The 26,248-nt window shown below is 46.2% G+C and overlaps 1 protein-coding gene across 1 annotated transcript in view; it reads left to right on the top strand.

Moving 5' to 3' along the window:
• LOC309546493 (acetylserotonin O-methyltransferase-like) overlaps positions 1–26,248 on the top strand; it is an 84,218-nt gene that overhangs the window by 6,290 nt on the left and 51,680 nt on the right. The window contains exon 2 of the mRNA XM_082246232.1: positions 1,924–2,098. Coding sequence (XP_082102358.1) covers positions 1,924–2,098 — 175 coding nt within the window. The remainder of the gene's footprint in view (positions 1–1,923; positions 2,099–26,248) is intronic.

The following is a 26,248-nucleotide window of genomic DNA, read 5'->3' on the forward strand; positions in this document are numbered from 1 at the left end:
TGAAGGCTACTGAGTTCTTAATGTCCACCATTACTCCCCATTTTTTTAAAGACTAATTAGCCAAGAACAGGTCCAGAAAGTCTCCATGGAAAAATTTGGGAACTGCGGAGTCCCTGAAGTGAGTTTCTTGAGCAATTAGGACATCAGCGTTAGTGGCTATTGCCTCTTTCCCTAAGGAAAACTGTTTGGCTGGATGATTGAAGCCACAGGTATTGAGAGACAAACATTTAGGGGTCATATCAACATAGGTAACATATGATATGAGCACTTTGCGTGAGTATTCAGAGTAGCACAGGGTGAGTATGGATCCATAACGTGGTGAACCATAGCACATTTAAGGTAAAGAAGAGCATGAATGACAAGCCTTTTTCGCACCAATGATAGAAAAAACAACATAGTAGAGGATGAACCAAAGGGAGAGCATGAACGAGGGACTCTCATATGGAAATAAGAAAGAAACAAAATGTAAAAGAAACTCGCCGATCAAGCTTGTGAACATATTTTGTGGGAGACTTTTCGCCGATCTTGATAGTTGTGAGGGGGTCCTCTTGCCAAGCTGCAGGGCTCAGATTGCTCTGGGATGATGTCCTATGTCTTGAGTAGGTCAATGCATTCTTCCAAGGTATTGAACAGGAAGACTTCTCCTTCACGCAGGATCTTCAGTGTTGCCGGATATTTACTTTGACAGGAGATGTCATGATTGCTCAGGACCTTTGTCGCGGTTGTCAAATTCTTTCTGCATTGGAGGGTGTCAGCAGAAAGATCAGGAAGCACCTGGAAGGACGCTGCATAATCTGGAATCTGTTCTTTCCTACGAAATGCTGTTAAGATGCGTTCTTTCGCCTAGTAGTAATGGATCCTCATCAAAACATCCCTGGGAATCTCTTGCGGCAAAAAGGATGGCTAAGGGATCCTGTGGATCCTATCGATAGTGAGATCCTCAAAGAATAGAGATGGAACTACCATTTTAAGTAGATCTTGGACAAAGTGAGGTAGCTGAGCTGGCAGAACAGACACAGGTATGCCTCTGATTTTTAAGTTATTCCTTTGAGACTGGTCTTCAAAATCAGCTAATTGATGTTGACACTGTGACGGTCATGGGCTCCAACCATATTGTTAAAGGACATCATACAGTCACTCATACCCTCCTCTAAGTGATTAACTCTGTCTCCTAAATCTTGTATCCCGTCAGAGAACTTTTGAAAGCATTTGTGCATATCTCTGTATAGAAGATCGCAGAGACCATAGCATTTCTTTAAGCACAACATCTGAGACTGGCTGACCTGTTGTGATGTAGGCTGCAAATGAATCTCCTTGGGATGGTGCTGCCAGTTATGTGTCATCCAGGGTGCCCATATCGATACAGGGGCTTGTGGTGGAGCCATTCCCAGATTCTCTTCCTGGCCTTGATTTTACAGGGCTTCTGGTGGTGGGCGAAGAGGCCAGCGAGATGCTGTCTTCTGCCGAGTGTCCCATGTAAGCAGCAGCTGCTGTCGCTGGATTACATTGAGTGGATACTAGAGAGGCAGCCTCGGCCGGCCCAGGATGTTTTCCACTGCCATCTTTGTGAAGTCTGCGTGGTCTGCGAGTTGGGGAGTCTCGTCACCTCAGGAGGTGCAGCGGGGTCTTCTGTCTCTGGAGAGGTGAGCAAGTTGGCGTGGAGCAGGATGAGAAGGCTGTATTCCCCAGGGTTTTTGCAGAGCTCGAGCTTTGCACAGCCATTAGCTAGAGCAGTCACCTATCCCCCCTCAGTAGAAGTTTTTTTAAATTGATACTTAATGTAGAATGTTTCTTACACATATCAGTAATGGCTTTTGTTTTCCATATATTTGCATTTCTTTTTAGAACTGGAATGAAAAAAAAAAAAACATTTTGCAAATAATCAGTATAAATACATTAATACTCTGTGTATTTTCCTTTCAGACTATGTTTACAGCATGTGAGTTGGGCATTTTCGACTTACTACATGATGTTGGTGAGCCCTTGTCAGCAGCGGCCATTGCTTCTCATTTGTGTACCAATGTGGATGGCACAGACCGCTTACTCAGTGCCTGTGCTGGAATGAAGCTCTTAAAAGTTGAAATGAAAAATGTGGAAGGTAAGATTTATGGATTTAAATTTCATTTTTGTTAAATATTTTTTATAAATATTGTAAGGATCTACTTGGGCTGCCTTGTGGGCCCTCTGGGTTTCAGTGTACCTGTCTTTCCTTTTGTTTTTACTGTGCTCTGCAGTTTAGGCCAGAGGTTCCCAAACTTATTTGGCCTACTGCCCTCTTTTCAGAAAAAGAAATACTTAGACCTCACTGCCCCCCAGAAATCTAGAAAGTTTAAAGAAGACATAATAATAATAACCAGTCCCTGCAGCTCCTGCACCTCCTTGAGTCTTCAAGCCCACAGCAGCCTCCATAGCCCTGCTCTGGGCGTGAAGATTAGAGTTGATCGAACACCTGGATGTCCGGGTTCGGCGGGTCCGGCCGATCTTGAAAAAAAAGTCTGGGTTCGTGACCCGGACTTAACCACGAACTTTACCCCGATCCCGAACCCCATTGAAGTGAATGGTGAGCCGAACTTTTGAGCACTAAAATGGCTCTAAAACAAACATGGAAAGGGCTAGAGTGCTGAAAATGGCTGCAAAATCATCTTAAGAGCATGGTAAGTGCTCTGCAAACAAATGTGGATAGGCAAATAACTTAAAATAACATAAAAAAGGTTGAGGTGGCGGTGGATATGGCGGTGTAGGTGGAAGCGCCGGTGGCGGTGGAGGAGTAGGACGAGGTAGTCAACACTGGTTTTTGGTTTTTAATTACTTTTTTTTTTAAATTAGGGTATACCCCAAAATAGTTAGAAAGATCAAATACAACAATGGCTGGGTAAGGCCGGTATACATGTCTATTCTGCACAAGGTATGGACAAGTCCTGTGGGATCCATGCCTGGTTCATTTTAATGAACGTGTGCATGTCCACATTGGCTCTGGACAGGCGGCTGTGCTTGTCTGTGATAACGCCCCCAGCCGTGCTAAATACACGTTCAGATAATACACTGGCTGCAGGGCAGGCCAGCACCTCCAAGGCCTAAAGGGCAAGCTCAGGCCATGTGCCCAACTTGGAGACCCAGAAGTTGAAGGGGGCAAACCTGTCATTCAGTACGTCTAGGCGTGTGCACACATACTGCTCTACCATGTTAGTGAAATGCTGCCTCCTGCTAAGACGTTCCATATCAGCTGTTTGTGCTGCTGCTTGTTGTGGCGTGCTGACAAAGCTTTTCGGCCATGCTAACCCTGCCTTCTGAGGTGCTGGCCATGCCCTGGCTGTGTTGGTGACCTCTTCCTCCTCCTCTGCCTTGGTGTCACGGAACCATGAACCAGACGTACAACAACAGATAAGTGAAAATAAGGGCCCCTCCTCCGCGGAGTAAAGAACGGTTTCTGAGGGAAGCGTGCGTGGAAGGCACGGAGCAAGGCAGGAGCATGGACATCTGCGGAGGGAACCCAGGAACGCTCCTCTGGACCATAACCACGCCAATGAACCAAAAACTGCACCCGACCGCGGACCAGGCGTGAGTCCAGGATATTGCTCACCTCATACTCCTCACGATTGCCCACTTGGACCGGACGAGGCAGAGGAACCGAGGAAGTGAAACGATTACACACCAGTGGCTTCAACAGGGAGACATGAAACACGTTGGAGATCCGCATGCCAGGAGGAAGCGCAAGGGCATAGGCTACCGGGTTTACCCTGCGAAGCACTCGGAAGGGACCAACAAAGCGAGGCGCCAGCTTGGGAGTGGGCACTCGAAGGTTGAGGTTGCGGGTGGACAACCATACACGGTCTCCGGCCTGGTAGGAAGGAGCAGGCGCTCGTCTGCGATCAGCCTGGAGTTTCTGGCGCTGCGCAGAGACCTCAAGGGACTTCTGGATCAGTACCCAAGAAGCACGTAGGACGGAAAGGTGATCCTCCACAGCCGGAATATCCTGGGGAGAGAATACCTCCGGTAACACGGCAGGTTGGAACCCATAATTGGCCATGAAGGGAGACGTCCCAGAGGAAGAGTTCACCGCCGTGTTCCTGGCAAACTCAGCCCAAGGCAGGAGGTCAACCCAATTGTCTTGGTGATCGGAGACATAGCAACGAAGGAATTGCTCCAAGGCCTGATTGGATCGTTCTGCGGCCCCATTGGACTGAGGGTGGTAGGCCGAGGAGAAGGAGAGATGAATCCCCAACTGGGAGCAAAAGGCGCGCCAGAACCTGGACACAAACTGACTCCCCCGATCCGACACAATCTCCTTGGGCAAACCGTGCAACCGGAAAACCTCCCTGGCAAAAATCGAGGCCAACTCCTGTGCAGAGGGTAACTTCTTGAGAGGAACACAGTAGCACATTTTGGAAAACCGATCCACAATCATGAGAATGACCGTATGGCCTTGGGATGCAGGGAGGTCCACAATGAAATCCATCCCCAGGTGTGACCATGGGCGCTCCCCGGTGGCTATGGGTTGCAGAAGGCCCAACGGAAGGTGCCGAGGGGACTTACTCTGGGCACAAACGGAGCATGCCGCTACATATGCGGCGATGTCGGAACGTAGGGAAGGCCACCAGAACAGACGTGAAACAGCCCAGGACAGCTGATTCTTTCCAGGATGCCCCGCGGTCTTGGAGTTATGGTAGGTTCGCAACAACCGAGTGCGCAACTCCTCAGGCACAAAACATCTGCCGTTGGGTCTCCCAGAGGGAGCACCAGATTGAGCCGCCAAAATCTGCTCACCCAGAGGAGAGGTCAGGCTGGTGCGAATGGCGGCCAGGATCTGATTCGGAGGTATGACCGAAGTCGGAATCGACTCCTTCCTGGACAGGTCGGAGTACTGCCGTGATAAGGCATCCGCCCTGATGTTCTTGGAACCGGGTAGGTAGGAGACCACGTAATTAAAACGTGACAAGAACAGAGCCCATCTGGCCTGACGTGGTGTCAATCTCTTGGCCTCAGAAAGGTAGGTCAGATTCTTGTGGTCCGTCAGGATGAGGACCGGAACCACCGAACCCTCGAGCAAGTGCCTCCATTCTTTAAGGGCCTGCACGATGGCCAATAACTCCCTGTCACCAATCTGATAGTTGCACTCCGCGGAAGACAGTTTCCGGGAGTAAAACCCACAAGGAAGCAGAGGACCCTCTGGTGTTCTACGCTGAGACAGAAGGGCGCCTACTCCCGTCTCAGACGCGTCCACCTCGAGGACAAAGGGCAACCCAGGGTTGGGATGCGACAGAAATCGGAGCCGACACAAAGGCGGACTTTAGAGCCTCAAAAGCTCGGATGGCCTCGAGCGGCCAGACCTGGGAATTACTGCCCTTCCTGGTCAGATCCGTGAGAGGCTTGGCTAGCATGGAAAAGTCCCTGATGAACTTCCGATAATAATTGGCGAAGCCCAAAAAGCGCTGCAGGGAGCGAAGACCACTGGGCTGGGGCCACTGTAAGACAGCCGAAACCTTCTCAGGATCCATGGAGAACCCCTCAGCGGAAATGATGTAACCTAAGAAGGTTACCTGGGATCGGTGAAATTCGCATTTCTCAAGCTTACCGAGAAACCGTTGCAACACTCGTCTGACATCCAGAATGTGGGTCTCCATGGATTCAGAATATACCAAGATGTCATCCAAATAGACCACCACACACTGCTGCAACAGGTCACGGAAAACATCGTTGATGAATTCCTGAAAGACTGCGGGCGCATTGCACAACCCAAAGGGCATAACCAAGGATTCATAATGACCGGTCCTGGTGTTAAACGCGGTCTTCCACTCATCGCCCGCCTTGATCCTTACGAGGTTATATGCCGCCCTCAGGTCGAGTTTGGTAAAGACCGTGGCCCCTTTAAGGCGATCGAACAGCTCGGAAATCAAGGGTATCGGGTAAGCGTTCTTGATCGTGATGCGATTGAGACCCCCTGTAATCGATGCAAGGCCTCAACTCACCGCCCTTCTTTTTCACAAAGAAAAATCCAGCCCCTGCCGGGGACGAGGATTTGCGAATGTGTCCGCGTGAAAGCGCCTCCTTCACGTACTCCTCCATGGCCTCATTCTCCGCTACCGACAGTGGATAGACCTTGCCACGAGGAGGAACGGCACCAGGTTGTAACTCGATGGCACAATCGTATGGGCGGTGCGGAGGGAGGGCAACCGCGCGCACCTTATCGAATACATCCCGTTACTCCTCGTATTCAGGAGGCAACAGAGAGTCCGAGGAAGTACACAGCAACTTGACAGGCCCATGGATGCAACTAGCCCCACACTGTGGTGACCACGAGAGGATCTCGGCCGATCTCCAATCGAAAGTCGGATTATGCTTCTGGAGCCAGGGGTACCCCAAGACCACCGAGTAGTGTGGAGACGAAATAACCTGGAAGCAGACCGACTCTCTGTGAACGGCACCAATGGCTATCCCCACTGGAAGGGTCTCATGAGTCACGTGTGGCGGCAGAAGGGGTCTGCCGTCTATCGCCTCAAGAGCCAGTGGAGAACCTCCGGCCTGCAGAGGAATGGAATTGGCGGCAGCGAACACACTATCAATGAACAAACCACCAGCACCAGAGTCCACCAACGCCTGGGTCGTCACTGAGCCCCCGACCCAGGAGAGGACAACAGTGATCAGTGGTTTGTCAACACGGAAAACCGGGGACAAGGAGACTCCACCCAAGATCTGCCCCCGACAGGATCTCAGGTGCGAGCGTTTCCCGGACTTTTCGGACATGCCAACCGAAAATGCCCACCGAGACCACAGTACATGCATCGGCCCTCGCGTCTCCGGAGTACCCTCTCCCCCTCGGACAGGCGAGCAAAGCCCAGCTGCATGGGTTCATCCCCAGCCAAGTCATCCCCAGGAGGCGTGGGAGGAGAGGGAGGCACGGGTGGGACAGCAAAGGTAGGCGCCAATCTGTTAGGAGGCCTCCGCAGACTCTCCTTAAAGGAAGGTCTCTCCCTGAGTCTGGTGTCAATCAAAATCAGGAAAGAAATAAGAGACTCGAGCTCCACTGGTAGGTCCTTAGCTGCAACCTCATCCTTCAAGGCATCCGAGAGACCATGAGAGAAAGCAGCGACCAGAGCCTCATTATTCCAGCCCACCTCTGCTGCCAGGGTACGAAACTCAATGGCGTATTCAGCTACGGATCGTGATCCCTGTCTGATGGACATAAGGAGCCTCGCAGCAGAGGCAGCACGAGCCGGCACATCGAATACCCTCCGAAGAGAAGCAACAAAACCAGAAAACTCGGCAACCACCGGATGGTTGTTCTCCCATAAAGGGCTGGCCCAGGCCAAGGCCTTGTGCGAGAGCAGCGAAATTAAGAAGCCCACCTTTGATCTCTCAGTAGGAAAGGCATGTGGCAGCAACTCGAAATAAATGCCCACCTGGTTGAGGAAACCTCGGCACTGAGTTGGCTCTCCCCCAAAGCGCTGTGGAAGGGGGGCAGAACCGGTCATACCCCGAAACACCGCAGGCGCAACAACAGGTGTCGGGGTAGACTCTGGCGCAACAACCGGAGCGGCAGTAGGAGCGGGCCCAGGAGCGACAACCGACCCATCGGCAACGGGAGCGAAATGAGCCATGCGTTCAAGCAGGATTTGCAACGCCACGGCGAACTGACCCAACAGGTGATCCTGCTGATCAAGTCTGGCAACCAGCGTGGGTAGCGAGGATGGCCCTGTACCGTCAGAATTCATGGCTTGGTCCTAATGTCACGGAACCATGAACCAGACGTACAACAACAGATAAGTGAAAATAAGAAGGCTTTATTGAAAATCAAGCTGTAAAGCAAAAGTCCAAACGGATGGCAAAACCGAAGCAGAGTCTTTGCGAAGCCAGAGGTCAGGAGCCAGGAAGGTAGTCAGACGAAGCCGGGATCAGGAACCAGCAGGGTAGTCAGACGAAGCCAGGATCAGGAACCAGCAGGGTAGTCAGACGAAGCCAGGATCAGGAACCAGCAGGGAAATCAGACGAAGCCAGGATCAGGAACCAGAAGCAGCAGCAGTCTTAGAAGCATGTGAACACAGGAGGACCAAGCAAGCAACTGAAGCCACAGACCTCCTATATATATGAGCTAGGCATCCAGCTCCTCCCAGTGGGAAGGAGGAGCCGCAGAGTGGGAGGCTACAAGAAACCCAGAAACCAAGATGGCCACCAGCACATGTCAAACGAAGGAGAACAGCAAGAAGGTAAGACCATGACACTTGGCCTTGTGCTTCCACTGTGCCCCTGCTGTCAGGTGGGAATGGCACCAGCAGCGCGTCTACCAGCGTGCGCCTGTACTCGTGCATCTTCTGATCACGCTCCAGTGAGGGAATTAAGGATGGTACGTTGTCCTTGTAACGGGGATCCAGCAGGGTGGCCACCCAGTAATCAGCACAAGTTACAATGTGGGAAACTCGGGGAACGTTACGGAGACACTGCAGCATGTAATCGCTCATGTGTGCCAGGCTGCCGAGAGGCAACGAAAAGCTGTCCTCTGTGGGAGGTGTATCCTGTGTCCTCCGTATCCCCCCAGCCACACACCAGTGATGGCCATGAGCTGGCCTGGGTGCCACCCTGCTGTGAACATGGTTCCATATCCTCCTCCATCTCCTCCTCCTCATCCTCGTCATCCTCCAGAACTGTGCCCCTGCTGGACAATTGTGTCCCTGGCGTTTGTGGGTGCAGGAACCCACCCTTGGAGCCACTTGCAAATTACTGCCCTGAAAGCCTTGGAAATTATAACTCTTCCTCCTCCTCATCCTGTGCCACATCCTCTTCCATCATCGTCCGAAGTGTTTTTTCAAGAAGGCATAGAAGTGGGATAGTTAAGCTGAGAACGGCGTTATCGGCACTGGCCATGTTGGTGGAGTACTCGAAACAGTGCAACAAGGCACACAGGTCTCGCATGGAGGCCCAGTTATTGGTGGTGAAGTGGTGCTGTTCCGCAGAGCGACTCACGCGTGCGTGCTGCAGCTGAAACTCCACTATGGCCTGCACATGCTCGCACAGTCTTGCCAGCATGTGAAAGGTGGAGTTCCACCTTGTGGGCACGTCACATATGAGGCGGTAAGCGGGAAGGCCCGAAGTTACGCTGCAGCACTGACAGGCGAGCAGCAGCAGGGTGAGAACGCCGAAAGTGTGCACAGACGGCCCGCATTTTCTGCAGCAGCTCTGACATATCGGGGTAATTTCTAAGGAACCTCTACACCACCAAATTCAGCACATGCGCCAGGCAAGGGATGTGTGTCAAACCGGCTAGACCCAGAGCTGCTACAAAATTTCGCCCGTTATCGCACACCACCAGGCCGGGCTTGAGGCTCACTGGCAGCAACCACTCATCTGTCTGCTGTTGAATGCCCCTCCACAACTCCTGCGCAGTGTGCGGGTTTTTTCCCCCAAACAGGCAAGTTTTAAAACTGCCTGCTGTCGTTTACCCCTGGCTGTGCTGAAGTTGATGGTGAAGGTGTTACGCTGACCGGAAGAGGAGGCGGTAGAGGATGAGGAAGCGGAGTAAGAGGAGTTAGGAACAGAAGGCAAACTGAAGCGCCCAGCAATCCTCAGTGGTGGAAGGACATGCACCAAACTGCTATCCGCCTCAGGCCCAGCCGCCACTGCATTTACCCAGTGTGATGTTAGGGAGATATAACGTCCCTGACCGTGCTTACTGGTCCATGTATCCGTAGTTAGGTGGACCTTGCCACAGATGGCGTTGCGCAGTGCACACCTGATTTTTATCACCTACTTGGTTGTGCAGGGAAGGGATGGCTTGCCTGGAAAAGTAGTGGCGGCTGGGCACAACGTACTGTGGGACAGCCACCGCCATAAGTCTTTTAAAACTCTGCGACTCCACCAGATGGAATGACAGCATTTCAAAGGCCAGGAATTTTGAAATGCTGGCATTCAGGGCCAGGGATCGCGGGTGGGTAGGGGGGTACTTCCTCTTCCGCTCCAGTGTTTGGGAGATAGAAAGCTGAACGCTTCCACTGGACATTGTGGAGATGGTTGTTGGTGACCCAGGTGGTGGTGTTGCTGGCGTATCCTCTGTTTGCGGGGTGGCAGGTGCCACTGTCACTACAGAGGTGGATGAAGAGGCCGAGACTGCAGCAGCAGAAGAGGAAGCAGGAGGAGCCAGAGACCTTTCTTGGTTTTTGAGGTGTGCACTCCACTGCAGCTCGTGCTTTGCACTTAGATGCCTGGTCATGCAGGTTGTGCTCAGGTTGAGAAGGTTTATGCCTCACTTCAGGCTCTGATTGCACAGCGTGCAAACCACTCGTGTCCTGTCATCATCACATTGTCTGAAGAACTGCCATGCTAGGGAACTCCTTTGAGCTGGCTTTGGTGTGCTCGGTCTCTTGCTGCGTTGGGTAGTAGCAGGCGTAGTGTCTAGGGCACGGCCGCTCCGCTTTTGCACCCTGCTCCCTCTTCTGCTGTGCTGGTGGCTCTGTGCGACCACCGCCTCTTCCTCCAAACTACTCAGGTCACCTGCATGACGTTCATTCCATGTGGGGTCGAGAACCTCATCATCCTCCACATTGTCTTCCACCCAGTCTTCACCCCTGCCCACCTTGTCGGTCTCCACAATTCGGAATTCCGCAGCAGTTGGCACCTGTGTTTCGTCATCATCCGAGACGTGCTGCGATGGTCCTCCCATGTACTCATCTTGAGACATAAGTGGTTGGGCATCGGTGCACTCAATCTCTTCCACTTCTGGGCAGGGCTAGGTTGATGGCCCTGGGAAACCATGCTAACAGAGTCATCAAAAAGAAGAAGAGACTGCTGCATGACTTGGGGCTCAGACTGCTTGGCTGATTTGCAAGGGGGTGAGGTGAAACATTGATGGACATCAGCTGCAGGTGCCAACTCTGACCTTTCAGCAGAAGACTGGGTGGGAGACAATGTGAAGGTACTGGAGGCACTTTCAGCAACCCAATCTACTATCACCTGTACTTGTTCTGGCCTCAACATTTGTAGAGGCACATTATGCCCTGCCAAATACTGCTGCAGGTTCTGTCGCCTACTCGCAGCTGAGAAAGCTGTTTCACCTGTGCGTGTAGCTGGCACGGATCGACCACGTCCTCTCCTTGCAACAGGGGCTCCACCAGCAACACCACGACCCAGGCCACGTCCCTTATCTCACCTTCTCCTCATATTTATCGAATTTTGGATCTTCCCCTAAATGGGTTTTTATTGATAAGCGGAATACAACAGCAGTATCCAAAGGGTGTATCTTACTGTAACATATGCAGACTAGGCCGCAATTAAATTTTTTCCCCCTAAATGGGTTTTTATTTCAAAGCGGAATACAACAGCAGTATCCAAATGGTGTATCTCACTGTAACATAGGCAGACTAGGCCGCAATTACACTTTTTACCCCTAAATGGGTTTTTATTGATAAGCGGAATACAACAGCAGTATCCAAAGGGTGTATCTCACTGTAGCATATGCAGACTAGGCTGCAAATAATTTTTTTCCCCTAAATGGGTTTTTATTGATAAGCGGAATACAACAGTATGCAAAGGGTGTATCTCACTGTAACATATGCAGACTAGGCTGCAATTAAATTTATTTCCCCTAAATGGGTTTTTATTTATAAGCGGAATACAACAGCCGTATCCAAAGGGTGTATCTCACTGTGACAATATGCAGACTAGGCTGCAATTTATTTTTTTTCCCCTAAATGGGTTTTTATTGCAAAGCGGAATACAACAACAGTATGCACAGGGTGTATCTCACTGTAACATATGCAGACTAGGCCGCAATTAAATTTTTATACCCTAAATGGGTTTTTATTACAAAGCGGAATACAACAACAGTATGCACTGGGTGTATCTCACTGTACCATATGCAGACTAGGCCGCAATTACATTTTTCCCCCTAAATGGGTTTTTATTGATAATCGGAATACAACAGCAGTATCACGTACCTGGTGGAGACCAAGCTGTAGAGGGGGCTTCTCTTGCACCTCCTGTCCAACACCCCTGATAGAGATGACAGGCGGTGTAGGACACAGAGTGGCACGAGGGCCGGTATAGCAGGTGATGTCTTGGCAGAAGACTGATGGCTGTGGATCACCGGATGAACACCTGAAACTGGAACTCGGTGATGCTGGATGAGAAGGCAGGAGCGAAATCGGAACACAAGCCAAGGGGTTGTCAACAGCCGGACAGCACGGGTACAGGAACGTGAGGCAGAAGCAGAGTCAGGATACAAGCCGAAGTCGGTACACAGTCTGGCAGCAAGGTACAAAGGCATAAGGCAAGGCAGGGTCAAACACAGGCTGAGGTCACGAGGCAGGCAGGAATCCAAGGAGAGTCAAAAGGCAAGCCGGGTCGGTGTAACGGCAAATCCACAAGCAGGTCAGGGCACAGGTAAACAGGAACACAAGCTGAAAGACCACTCAGCAATGTGCTCCTGTCACCGCCTGGTATAAATAGACCGTTTGGCGCCAATTGCGTGCGCACGTTGCGTACGCACGTTCGCGCATCGGCGCATTGGCGTGTTCGCGCATTGGCGCATGCGCATTCGCACATTGCTTCCCGTGTGCCTGGGCACGCGCACTGAGCGTCTCTTACAAGCAGTATCCAAAGGGTGTATCTCACTGTACCATATGCAGACCAGGCTGCAAATTATTATTTTTCCCCTAAATGGGTTTTTATTGCAAAGCGGAATACAACAGCATGCAAAGGGTGGATCTCACTGTACCATATGCAGACTAGGCTGCAAATTATTTTTTTCCCCTAAATGGGTTTTTATTGATAAGTGGAATACAACAGTATGCAAAGGGTGTATCTCACTGTAACATATGCAGACTAGGCTGAAATTATTATTTTTTCCCCCTAAATGTGTTTTTATTGCAAAGTGGAATACAACAACAGTATGCACAGGGTCTATCTCACTGTAACATATGCAGACTAGGCTGCAATTTATTTTTTTTCCCCTAAATGGGTTTTTATTGCAAAGCTAAATACAACAACAGTATCCAATGGGTGTATTTCACTGTAACGTATGAATGAAAAACAGAAAAATAATTGTCCCCTTAATTGGTGCTTGTTGAATTGCAGATTTGAACTGCAGTGTCTAAATGCTGTAAGTCACAGTAAAATATGAAGGCAAAAAGTTTTTTTTTTTTTTTTAAATCCAGATTAAGCAGACACATATGCACTGAGCCTGCATTACATGGCCGCTACATGCCACACGCCTAACAGGTTGGATACTGTTGTTGTTCTATTCCGCTATTGAATAAAAAAAACCCATTTGAATGAAAAACAGAAAAAAACATTTTGACTATAACTATTTTTGCCTTACATTGGTGCTTTTTGAAGAGCAGATTAGAAAAAGCAGTGTCTAAACACTATGTCTAAGTAAAATATGAAGGAAAAAAGTTTTTTTCTTTTTTAAATGCAGATTAAGCAGACACATATGCACTGAGCTTGCATTACATGGCCGCTACATACCGCACGCCGCCCACCTAACAGACTGATAAAAGTTTTTTTTTTTTCTCTCTCCTCCTCCTCACTGGGCTCAGGTCAGGGCAAAAAGATTGTGCACTGCACCCCCACACAATACAATCAATGTAGATCGGTGTCTAATTAAAGAAGATTCTTCCTATTCTTTCCCTGAAAGCAATCTCCAGCCTGCCCCTACAATAATCTCCTATCTCTTCTTCAGCAGCAGCATCAGGAATCTCTCCCTACAGTAGTTATAGCAGAGTGACGCGCGGCGCTACGTGACTCCAGCTTATATAGAGTCTGGGTCACATGCTGCACTGGCCAATCACAGCCATGCCATTAGTAGGCATGGCTGTGATGGCTTCTAAGGGCACACTAGTTAAACGCTTGCTGATTGGCTGCCTTGCACTTGTTGAAACTGCACCATTAAACCACGCCAAAACATTAAAACCGCGCCAAAACATTGAATAACATTACCAAACAACGGACAATATCCCGAACATACAGTGAAATCTAGCACGCGGCTACCTAGGTAACCCTGCACAGCGTTTGGAGGCCCTACGTCACGCTGTCCTAGTTTGGCGCGAACCGGGAAGTCGGCTTCTGGATCACCCGGACCGTGCGGCTCAGTGGAGACAGCGTTGTCGGTGGGAGGATCAGGAGATTACCTTTGGTATACCATTCTGCCTGAAAATCTTTTATCCCATGTGAGTGCAATTTTTTATAATAATAAAAGTTTTTGGTGTGTACATGTTACGCTATGGGTCCCAATCATTCTCTTTGCATGTGAGAGGAGAGGAGGAGGCGCTGACTACTATTCTACCAGCTAAGACTGAGAATATAAGGTGGATCGCCATTGGACAGTGGAGGATCACTGGTTAGATTCAAAGCGCTTTACCTAAGCATTAAGGGTACGTGTTTACTGCCTAGGGGGGAGCACAGCGGTGTGGTGAAGGCTCTTGGTGGCTGTTGTGGTGAAAGTAAAGAAGATATTCTGTGTTTATACTGCACCATTTCCACCCGGTTCCATCAGGATAAGAGACTTTGTTTTCACCATTTCTTACCTGACCAGCTTTTATGAACTCAGATGAATAATACTGATTAAGATCGACTTGCAATCAATTCAGCTATATATTTGCTGCCCTTGTTATAAGGACTTTTTTAGCGCTGCTAGTGCATATATGGGCTTTTGTTCTTGTATGCACCTTTTTTAGATACTGTAAACAATATAGCAGCAGCTTTGTATGAATATTGGCTCATGAGATCCATTATCCTGTTCCGTTCACAGGTGGTTTCTTTGTCATTCTATCTGAGTATTGCATAATACACAAGCGCTGAGTGGGTTGGACAGGACCTCTGGTTCTGGTTTACTCCTTTTTTGAAAAGTAGAACATGCTGCATTTATTCTGCATCGAACTACATTGAAATGTGGCAAAATGCATCAAATATACAATGCAATACGGGAAATCGCTGCTCACAGCAGGAATGACTCATTGTCATTAGGAGGCTGGCGGGTGCTGGCCCCTAAAAACCAAAACCCAGAAAAAGAAAAAAGGGAAGAGGAGAGAAAATGCACTGGTACCCAATAAAAACTCATCAAAAACACATTATAAATGCATCATAACAGAAATGCATCTGCATTGCAACTTTGCAAGTGTGATGTGAACAGGCCCTAAAAACGTAGTATTTTGTAGTATGAACCAGCCCTTTATTATTTCAACTTTCTGTCGCTTTTCATGATTCAGTGCATATTCTCCTGCGTTTGCTGTAGAGCTGCAAAGAATGGCAATAGAGTCACTCAGTAAGACCGCAATGCATCATGGGAAACACAATGCATGCTGAGGAAAAGCAAAGTGCCTTGGGAATTTACATCTGCTTTCATCCATCTTGAAAAACTGATAAAAAAATGGATACAAAATGAATGTTAACTGATGAAAACTTAATCATTTTTTTCTTGGCAAAAATTTGACTAAAAAGATGATTTCCGTGTGATTTGGACTTTAAGACCTGTCAGTGGACTTGACCACTCATCAGTGATAACTTGTGTAATGTGCGATTGTTTGGAAAATAAAGTAATCACTACGACTTTATGTTACACAACAGACGTGTAACACTGCCCCCTTGAGGGTTGCTGGTAATTGTATGTTCTTCTGTGCCACTTTGACCCTGTGAACCGTCCAGCCCTCCTGATACCCTAGGTTCAGATATGTTGTGTATACCTTCAAATGACACACTGACACAATGCAAATAGATTTTAACTCCTTAGTTCAGCTTTACTCAAGGAAAAGGCTTGAAAAGAGTATTAATCAACTAGGTAAACAAACAGGGCTCAGTTGAAATAACACTAAAGAACAGTGAATAATCAATTATAATAAGTAAAGTATATACACCAAATATACACAATATCTTGCAGTAAGTGAATGAATCTCTCAGAAAGCTATAAATTGCTATAAGAAACGCTTTTACTAAAGGGGAAAGCCGGGCCAGCTATAATACCTGTATTGTAATGAGAGATGACGAAATCTAGATACCAGTAACATGTCCCCTTTAAGAGCAATGATATAGCAATGTTTAATTTAAACATTCATTTCAAATATGAAGGAAAGCTATTTACCCTCACACACTTTAAGGATGTGGATAGGAATGGGTACATCCCAACGGGGAGTTGCCATCACCCTAAATGGCTGAGCTCTGTCCCAAAGAGTCAGATGCTCAGGGTGAGGAGGAACTGTGATTTGGAGGACAATTACAACTACCAAGCAGATATGTTAATCAAAAGATTTAAGGAAAAGGGATACAATACCAAGGAACTTCAGAAAACTAAGGAATCTGTCAGAAAAATGGATAGAAAACATTTGCTCAAAGACAAAGAATTAGACCCTGGAACAACTAATGATTATGGCCTGGCCTTCACTACAGGATTCTCTAGACAGTATAAACATTTGGAGCGTATAATATAAAGACATTGGTCGCTGCTTCTAAAAGATGAGGTTTTAAATTCAATTTTACCAGCCAAACTTAAGTTCATATATACGAAACCCAAAACGTTAAGATTAAAATTAGCTCATAATGTAGTCAACCCCCCCCCCCCCCCCCCACCAAAACTTGTACTTTTTTAGACCAGACAGGCTTTTTTAGCTGTGGGAAATGTATGACATGTAGGACCTCAAGAAGTAGAAAAAGGAAAACCATTGATTTTAAATCTAATGCTTATGGAAAACAATATACCATCAAAAAGTTTATCACGTGTGCATCTACTCACGTTACATATTTACTGTCATGCCCTTGTGGCCTTCAGTACGTAGGTAGGACCACCAGGGAGCTTAGAACTAGGTTACGAGAACACATTACAAATATCAAGAAAGGGTTCCGTTACCACAGTGTGTCAAATCATTTTAGATTGGTTCATAACCGTGACCCTAGTGGTCTAACATTTTGTGGTATAGATAAGGTTGAAGCCCATTGGAGGGGAGGGAACCTTAAGAGAGCGATTTCACAAAATGAGACCCAGTGGATTCATCGCCTGGGGACCCTACAACCTCGTGGGCTTAGCATTGATTTAGACCTAAACTGTTTTCTTTCCAACTGGTAATTTTTTTTTTTTAATTCACACAGTTTTTTCCTTTTACCACATAAAAAAATTTTCTTTATTTTAAATTTTTTTTATTTTTTCCCCAATTTTCGTTTTTTATATTTTATTTTATTTACTTTTATTTATTTTTCATTTTTATTTTATTTTTATTTTAATTTAAATTTTTTTATTTTATTACTTTTTTATTTAAAATTTTTAGTTCACAAATTTTTGTTTGTATTTATTTATCTTTTGATTCATTTATTTATAATTTATTTCCCCTTTTTACTATATATATTTATGAATCATATTATGGATTTCATAGTTTTATCATGTTTAATGTGCCTAATTATCTTTCCACTTTTAAATAATTGTCATGATTCTATATGTCGATTAATGTTTTAAATATACTTGTGAAGGGGAAGTGATGTGGTGTTTTTAAAAAATTCCCCATTAAGTATTAACCAATGATTTTAATAAATTAATTAAACATGTAATGATTTGTTCACTTCCTGGTAGTACGTGGGGACACCCATGTACTGTTCTTTAATGAAAGGAAGTGGTAACATTGTGATTAGGCATCCATTCTTACCTTCTGATTGGCTGTGGCAGCCGTCAGTCTCGTATAAATAGATTCAGCCGTAAGCAGGAAGTGATGTCTTTGAAAACTCCCATTAAGGCGGGCGAAACGCGTCAACGCACTTCCTGTTGACGGCATACTACACGGCGTCACTTCCTCCATCTCGTGGAATGCAAGCCGGCTAGCGATCCCGGAAGTGGACGCATGCTACGTTCTTTGTGGTTCATTCAAACGCTGTCTATATTATCCACATATGTGAGTAGTTTTTTTTACTTAATACATTTAATAAAAGTTACTACGGGCTTCACTATGTCTGGTTCCTTCCCTTCCTTCTGAGTGCTTAACCAAGAGGGACCATTAGCAAAGGTTGGAGGCTCATCTGGCGGGATACAGATCCATCCATCCATCCTCAGGGCTGTTTTGGAGGGTCACTGCTTTTTGAGGCTTGGTTACCCTATAACATCTGGAGAGTGGATCCCCGAAAGGGGCCGTTTGGAGCACTTCTATCGCTGTGTGGAGCACTTCAAGCACTTTTTTGTCCAGCACTTTATTTGAATATTTGAATATCTTAATGGACTCATAATTTTGGACTGCACTTTATGCACTAATTCACTTTAGCAATGAAGTATTTTGATTACTGCACTTTATATATATTTTGATATATAACAATTTTTATTGCCATATTTTATCACTAAGTGCACTTTATATTATTTATTACTGGAGGATTGTATTTATTCATTTTTCACTTTCCTGTTAGCGCTGTTTTATAACGTCTCATTCTATCTTGGTTTTTTACCTAAGTGGGCAGCAGCTTCAGGTAGCACTTGTATTTTATACAATATAATTTCTAGCGCGGGTTTTAAGTTTACATTTTCACAATGTTTAATTTGAAAGGCCTTGCTAAGATCTTCACTGGCAGTTGTAGCTCAAAGAACAAATGATTTCCCAGTATAGCACAGTGTGAAACAGGCAATGCAGAATCGCCGGTTCTGGTTATCAATGATTCACTAACTGATCCAGACGTAGAGTGTCTGTGTTCAGTGTCTAAAGGAAACTGTAGTAACTGGTAACTGGGCTCTAAGCAGATGCTCTCTCACCAATCCTGATGTCCTTCCTATGAGTCCTGGAAGAACAGGCAGCGGCAACTCTCCACGCTGTGGGACACTGAGATGGCTGTGCTCTGCTTTCTCAGTGAGTTCAGCCATTTCCACTCAATCCACGATACCTCAGGGATGTCCGCGATGCAGCAATAGTCATCTGTCCCACCTGCAGACAGCTAGGTGGTGTGCAGTAGGCCGCAGTCTGCTCCCCCTGCGGCAGACTGATGCACACCTGATGGATCCCGGGAAGCAAAAGAGTGTGGGCCTGTTCAGCAGATCCCTTTATAATCTGAGAGCAGAAAGTAAGTCTGCAGTGTCAGATAATGGTAGTCCACTCCTGGCTACAGATGAAATATGTATGAATTACACCCGAGGCTACCGGCACCCCCCTGGATTGTTCCAGCACCCCCCAGGGGATGGTATCGCCAACTTTGGGAAGCACTGGTTTTGGCAATACTTGTTCTTGACATTCCTATTGTTTTTTCCATTTGTTTCATTTTGGAGGTGCTCTGATTCCCTCTATCCTCTACAGTCTCTGATTTCAGGCAGCTAGTTCTGTGTGTTCTGATATTCCAGTCCATGTCCCAGCTCCAGTCCTGTGTTTCCTGTTATCCTGATTATGTTGTAGAATTTTCCGATTTGATTCCTTGCATTTGTATTTGGATCTTTGGTTGTGTTCTTGCTTTGTTCCTTTTGTTGTCTGATTGTATGTGCAAACTCCTGGTAAATGTATTTAATCTCTAGCTCATTCTTCATCAGTATTTTAATATAGTGTATATATACAGTGTTCAGCATAAATAAGTAAACCCCAACAGATTTGTCAGAAAACCTTTACTTTCCTTTCATAATCAACATTTTCTATTGGACACTATATTACAAAATACTTCCACAAATATGGATCATTGATTGCAACCAAGATTTATTAATATGCACACACAAATGAGTATTATTCTTAACCACTTAAGCCCCGGAAGATTTTACCCCCTTCCTGACCAGTGCCTATTTTGCGATTCGGCACTGCGTGACTTTAACAGACAATTGCACGGTCGTGCGACGCTGTACCCAAATTAAATTGGCGTCCTTTTTTCCCACAAACAGAGCTTTCTTTTGGTGGTATTTGATGACCTGTGCGATTTTTTTGATCATGCGCTATAAACAAAGAAAGAGCGACAATTTTGCAAAAATAACAATATTTTTCACATTTTTTTATATGAAATTCCCCCCAAAAAAATTTAAAAATCAAAATTTTTTAACATTTTAGGCCAATTTTTTTTTTTACAATATGTTTGGTAAAAAAAAATCGCAAAAAGCGTATTTTGATTGGTTTGCGCAAAAGTTATTGCGTTTACTAACTAAGGGAAAGATTTTTGTCATTTTTATTGTTTTTTTTTTTAACGAGTAATGGTGGCGATCTGTGATTTTTTTTGCGGGACTGCGACATTGCGGTGGACAGATCGGACCCTTGACTGACATTTGTGACATTTCTACAGTTATCAGTGCTATACATATACACTGTTACTGTAAAAATTACACTGGCAGTGAAGGGGTTAACTTTATTTGAGAGGGAGGGGTTAAGTGTGTCCCTATGGGCGTGATTCTTACTGTGATTGGATGTGGCTGTGTGTGTAACAGCAGAGATCAATGGTCCTACATAGCAGGACCGTATGATCTGTGCTGTTACACAGGGGAGAATGACATCCGGTCTGCCGCTCACTCGCATGGGGGGGGGGGTCCGTAAGCGAGTGAGGGGCCTGTGAGGGGCTGTCGGCAAGTGGTTAACAAATTCATTCAGTACACCCCAATGAAAGCCTTAGGAGCAAAGCTAAATTTTAGACAACAAAATCCTAACAAGAATTCAACTGTGTCCTTCTGTGGGGCTGCATTTCATTGATGGTATCATGAATTCACGGATGTACTGCTCTTTAATGAAAGAGAAGATGCTACCATCACTCCGCGCCCTCGGTCGTCGTGCACTTTTCCAAGATAACAACTATTCAAAGCACACATCTAAGGCCACTGTTGCATTTCTGAAGAAGAAAAGGGTGAAAGTGATTTACTGACCAAGTATGTTCCTGATCTGAACACAATTAATTACCTATGGGTAATCCTGAAGAGACAAGATGAGCATCACTCTCCATCCAGCATCCAGGCTCTAAAAGAGGTCGTTGCTTAAGAATGGAAAAGGGTAGATGTTACATTATATTGCCAGCTTGTTCATTCCATGCCTAGCAAACTTGGTGCCGTTCTTACAAATCATGGAGGTCATACAAAATACTAGATGTAGTAGTTTTTGTTGTGGGGTATATTCATTTTTGTATCAACTATTTTGAGTAAAACTACAGGTTTTGTAATCTAAGTTATATTAATAACCGTACTTTCATGTAATGAGCTAAACAAGTGTTGTATAAAACTCAGTTTTGTCAAAATTCTGGAAATTGTTCTGGTGTTCATTGAAATATGAATTAAAATCTTACTTTCAAAAGGGGTGTACTCATTTATGCTGTACTCATATACATATATATATATATATATATATATATATATATATATATATACACACACACACACACACAGTATCTCACAAAAGTGAGTACATCCCCCACAAAATATTTTATTATATCTTTTCATGTGACAACACTGAAGAAATTACACTTTGCTACAATGTAAGGTAGTGAGTGTACAGCTTGCATAACAGTGTAAATTTGCAGTCCCCTCAAAATAACTCAACACCCAGCCATTAATGTCTAAACCACTGGCAACTAAAGTGAGTACACCCTTTAAGTGAAAATGTCCAAACGGAGAATCAGCCATTTTCCCTCCCTGGTGTCATGTGACTCGTTAGTGTTACAAGGTCTCAGGTGGGAATGGGCAGCGGGTGTGTTAAATTTGGTGTTATCGCTCTCACTCTCTCCTACTGGTCACTGGAAGTTCAACATGGCACATCATGGCAAAGAACTCTCTGAGGATCTGAAAAAGAATTGTTGCTTTACATAAAGATGGCCTAGACGATACGAAGATTGCCAAGACCCTGAAACTGAGATGCAGCATGGTGGCCAAGACCATACAGCGGTTTAGCAGGACAGGTTCCACTCAGAACAGGCTTAGCCATGGTCGACCAAAGAAGTTAAGTGCATGTGCTCAGCATCATTTCCAGAGGTTGTCTTTGGGAAATAGATGTATGAGTGCTGCCAGCATTGCTGCAGAAGTTGAAGGGGTCAGCCTGTCAGTGTTTAGACCATACGCTGCACACTGCATCTAATTGGCCTGCATGGCTGTCGTCCCAGAAGGAAGCCCCTTCTAAAGATGATGCACAAGTAAGCCCGCAAAGAGTTTGCTGAAGACAAGCAAACTAAGGACACTGGAAGCATGTCCTGTGGATTACAGGAACCATGTTCCAGATCTGATGAGACCAAGATAAATGTATTTGTTTCAGAGGGTGTCAAGCGTGTGTGGCGGCAACCAGGTGAGGGGTACTAAGACAAGTGTGTCTTGCATACAGTCAAACATGGTGGTGGGAATGTCATGGGAGCTACAGTTCATTGAGGGAACCATGAATGCCAACATGTACTGTGACATACTGAAGCAGAGCATGATCCCTCCCTTTGGAGACTGGGTTGCAGGGCAGTATTCCGACATGATAACAACCCCAAACACACCTCCAAGATGACCACTGCCTTGCTAAAGAAGTTGAGGGTAAAGGTGATGGACTGGGCAAGCATGTCTCCAGACCTATTGAGCATCTGTGGGGAATCCTCAAACGGAAGGAAGAGGAGCGCAAGGTCTCTAACATCTACCAGCTCTGTGATGTCGTCATGAAGGAGTGGAAGTGGACTCCAGTGGCAACCTGTGAAGCTCTGGTGAACACCATGCCCTAGAGGGTTAGGGCAGTGCTGGAAAATAATAGTGGCCACACAAAATATTGACACTTTGGAAATAATTTAGACATTTTTACTTAGGGGTGTAGTGTACTCACCTTTGTTGCCAGCGGTTTAGACATTAATGGTTGTGTGTTGAGTTATTTTGAGGGGACAGCAAATTTACACTGTTATACAAGCTGTACACTACTTTACATTGTAGCAAAGTGTCATTTCTTCAGTGTTGTCACATGAAAAGATATAAAAATATATTTACAAAAGTGTGAGGGGTGTACTCACTTTTGTGAGATACTGCGTGTGTGTGTGTGTATATATATATATATATATATATATATATATATATATACAGTATATATAGATGTAGCACCCTCCTAGATAGGTGCTAGGTAAAGGCATCTAGTGCTCCTGCTGCTTATCAGGGGAGTCTGATCTTTAGTTAGGCCTGCTCTCTGTGCTCAGTCTCATCTGGTCTGAGGGAGTGTCCCGACTGTGTCCAATAGGGAGGCCTGTTGGACAGTGGAGGATACCTGGCCAATGATACACAAGCTTTTGTAACTGTCCCAGTGGGTTGGCACCTGGAGAGGTACATCATGGGATTGGTGATAAAAGCAGGGAGCACATGAGGCAGGGTGTCTTTTGGTGGGAGCAAAGTCCCAGGAGGAGGTGGATGGCTGTCTCTCCTCCTGTAGGTGTGAGGAAGGTGGTTCAGGCGGTCGGCCTAGGGAACCAGGTGTGTGGAGCTGAGCTGCAGAGGATCCAGAGCACTGACAAGTATATCTGCTGGCAGAGACTGTTGGGAAAAACATTTTCGTGAGTATATGGAGTTTTGCCTAAGGGTCTGCCTAAGAGAGGGGACCACTCCAGAGAAGTCAGGGGATCAAGGAGCTAGCTCACACAGGAAGTTTATCAGTAAAGGGGGTGCCGTGTAGTTGACCCTGAAGAATAGGAACAAAGGGGGTGCCAGGAAGGGCCCTGAAGTTTTTCAGCAGTACAGTACAGATTACCTCAGAAAGCTCATTCACTTAAACTTCACAGCTAAGGGCAAAGTGAAGCAGCGGCCAGCCGTGACTAGCCTTACTCAGCGTTACTCAGCATTTTTATGTCGTCCCAGCCAATTGTGCATAGTTGTATAAAGTCGGAGTATCCCACTCGTTCCTTCTCCTATCCAAGTTCCAAATAAAAACACAAAAACCAAAGCTACTGGACTGTTTCCTGACTGAGCTAAAACACTGGGGAAAATGTCAAACTGTCATGTTGTTGCTAACGGTAACCCAGGGCAACCCGTAATCAGCAGCTCCCAAGGGAGTAGTGCTACATAGATATATCAGCCCTATAGCATATAGAATACTAACAGGACTGCCAACTTCGTAAAATTTACTGACAGAGCCACTATTTTTTACTGACAGTTCAAAAAGTAGCCAAAATGATAGTTTTCAGTGCAAATATCAATACTTAGACTACAAGCGTGTAGCTAGTGTGATTAACAATGTGCTTAAGGTATAACAAAAAGACAAAACACATATTTCTTCTTTTACATGAATGTCAGGTTAATAAAACCCTGCAGACCTTGATGTATAGGGGAACACAGTGGACCCTAAAGTAAATAGGATTGCTGTAGACTGTGATGTAAAAGGGTACTGTGATGTAAGTGGGTCTTTGGTCACCAGAGCCCCTCCTCCTTACATAAGAGTCCACAGAGTTCCCCCTTACATCAGGGTCTCCAGGATATCTCCTTACAGTGCCAGGGGGAACTATGCAGACCCTGTAAAAATCTCACATTTCCTGTGCTGTATCTGTGATTATTGAACCAGACCAGGGCAAGTTTTGTAATAGGTATATCAGCTACTGGGTTACATTTAAAGAAGACACCAAAGGCATTTTTTGATTTGCTGTATACTTTACAACTTGACACAGGGACATCGTTTCCACTGACCAGCGCCACAGGGGCACCAATTCCACTGGGCAGCGACACAGGGGCACCACTTCCACTGGCCAGCGACACAGGGGCACTGTTTCCATTGGCCAGCGACACAAGGGCACTGTTTCCACTGGCCAGCGACACAGGGGCACCATTTTCACTAGCCAGCAAAACAGGGGCATCTTTTACACTTGCCAGCGACACAGGGGCACTGTTTACACTGACCAGCGATACAGGAGCACCGTTTCTACTGGCCAGTGACACAGGGGCACCGTTTACACTGGCCAGTGACACAGCCACACAGGAGCACCGTTTACACTGGCCAGCAACACAGGAGCACGGTTAACACTGGCCAGTGGCACAGGGGCACCATTAACACTGGCCAGCAATGCAGGGACACCGTTTACACTGACTAGTGACACAGGGGTACTGTTTCCGCTGACCAGTGACACAAGGGCACCGTTTCCACTGATCACTGAAGCAGGGGCATCATTTCCATTGACCACTGACTCAGAGGCAACATTTGCCCTGACGCAGGGGTATCATTGTGACCACTGGCTCCCCCCCACAAGTGCCCCCATAGCAAGCCGCTTGTAGGTGGGGTGCATCATGTGCAGCGGCAGTAATTCACACAGTGGGGTGCAATGTAAAACTGTCTCAGGAGAGACAAGATGCCTGATGCTTTACCTTGAACCATTAAATAGGACTCAAATGTCTTGTAGCAGCATATCTTGAATCTAATATTGGATGCCAAGGACTGACTTACAGCTGATTGTTAGGGATGTGACTATGCTCCTCTGGCATGACCCCAACTTTTAGTAATAGAGTGGCGATTCCTAGGTCTTGCATTCTCTGTGGTTTCACTGATATCTCCTTGAAAAATTCTGTTGACGTATGGTTCATTACATTAATCCTATTATATTCTTTTTGGTCCACTATACAGTGATTATATATGCAGTAATTTTAAAAGTATCCTGAAGAAGCCATAGTTTGGCAAAACGTATAGAGCTGAAGTTACTGTACCTGTACCATAGCTGCATGGATATTGTATGATGGTTTTATATGTGAAATGTTGGTTTTAAAATGTTAAAATAAAATTTGATATTTTTATACAAAATATACGTCTTTTGGCACCTTTTAAAATCTCCTTTTCCAGCTTCATCTATATTTTATATTTAAGTAATGTAGCAACAGTTCTCAACAAATCCGGTGGGAAAGCTACCCAGCTGGGGGCACTCACAATTACCAACAATGTGAAGAAGTAGATTCCAGACAGATTGACAGCATCTGTAGAGAGGGAGCAGAATGCAGTCTGGACATTTTCTGCCCAATTGGGGAGGTGTCCAGATCAGGTGAGACCCTACACCTTCCCTCCTTATCAGGAACCTTTCCCTAGCACTAGTACTGTCCCTCACAGGTGATTAATGGTCCCTACTCTTGCCAAGCCTGGAAACCAGGGCCTTAAAAAGAGTCTGCCTCACCCAAGCTGGTTGCCAGAGTCATATGGGGTGGCAGTATCTAATCGGATAGCTTCCCCGGTGACCCAGGAAACCATAGAGGAACCATTATCCTCCTCACTTCCTCCCCAATTACAGCGCCGCTGCAGATAGTGCCACCTGCAGTGGAGAAAGTAGACTGCACATGCCTACGCGTTTGCTGTGGGGGCACTCATGCGTGCCCACTCGCTGATTACACTCTCTCCCTCTTTACAGATGTTGTTCTCGGCATCACAGCAATATGTAAATAACAATAATATGG

Source organism: Pelophylax lessonae, assembly GCF_965119305.1.
Source record: "Pelophylax lessonae genome assembly, chromosome: 2".
NCBI classification, from domain to species: domain Eukaryota; kingdom Metazoa; phylum Chordata; class Amphibia; order Anura; family Ranidae; genus Pelophylax; species Pelophylax lessonae.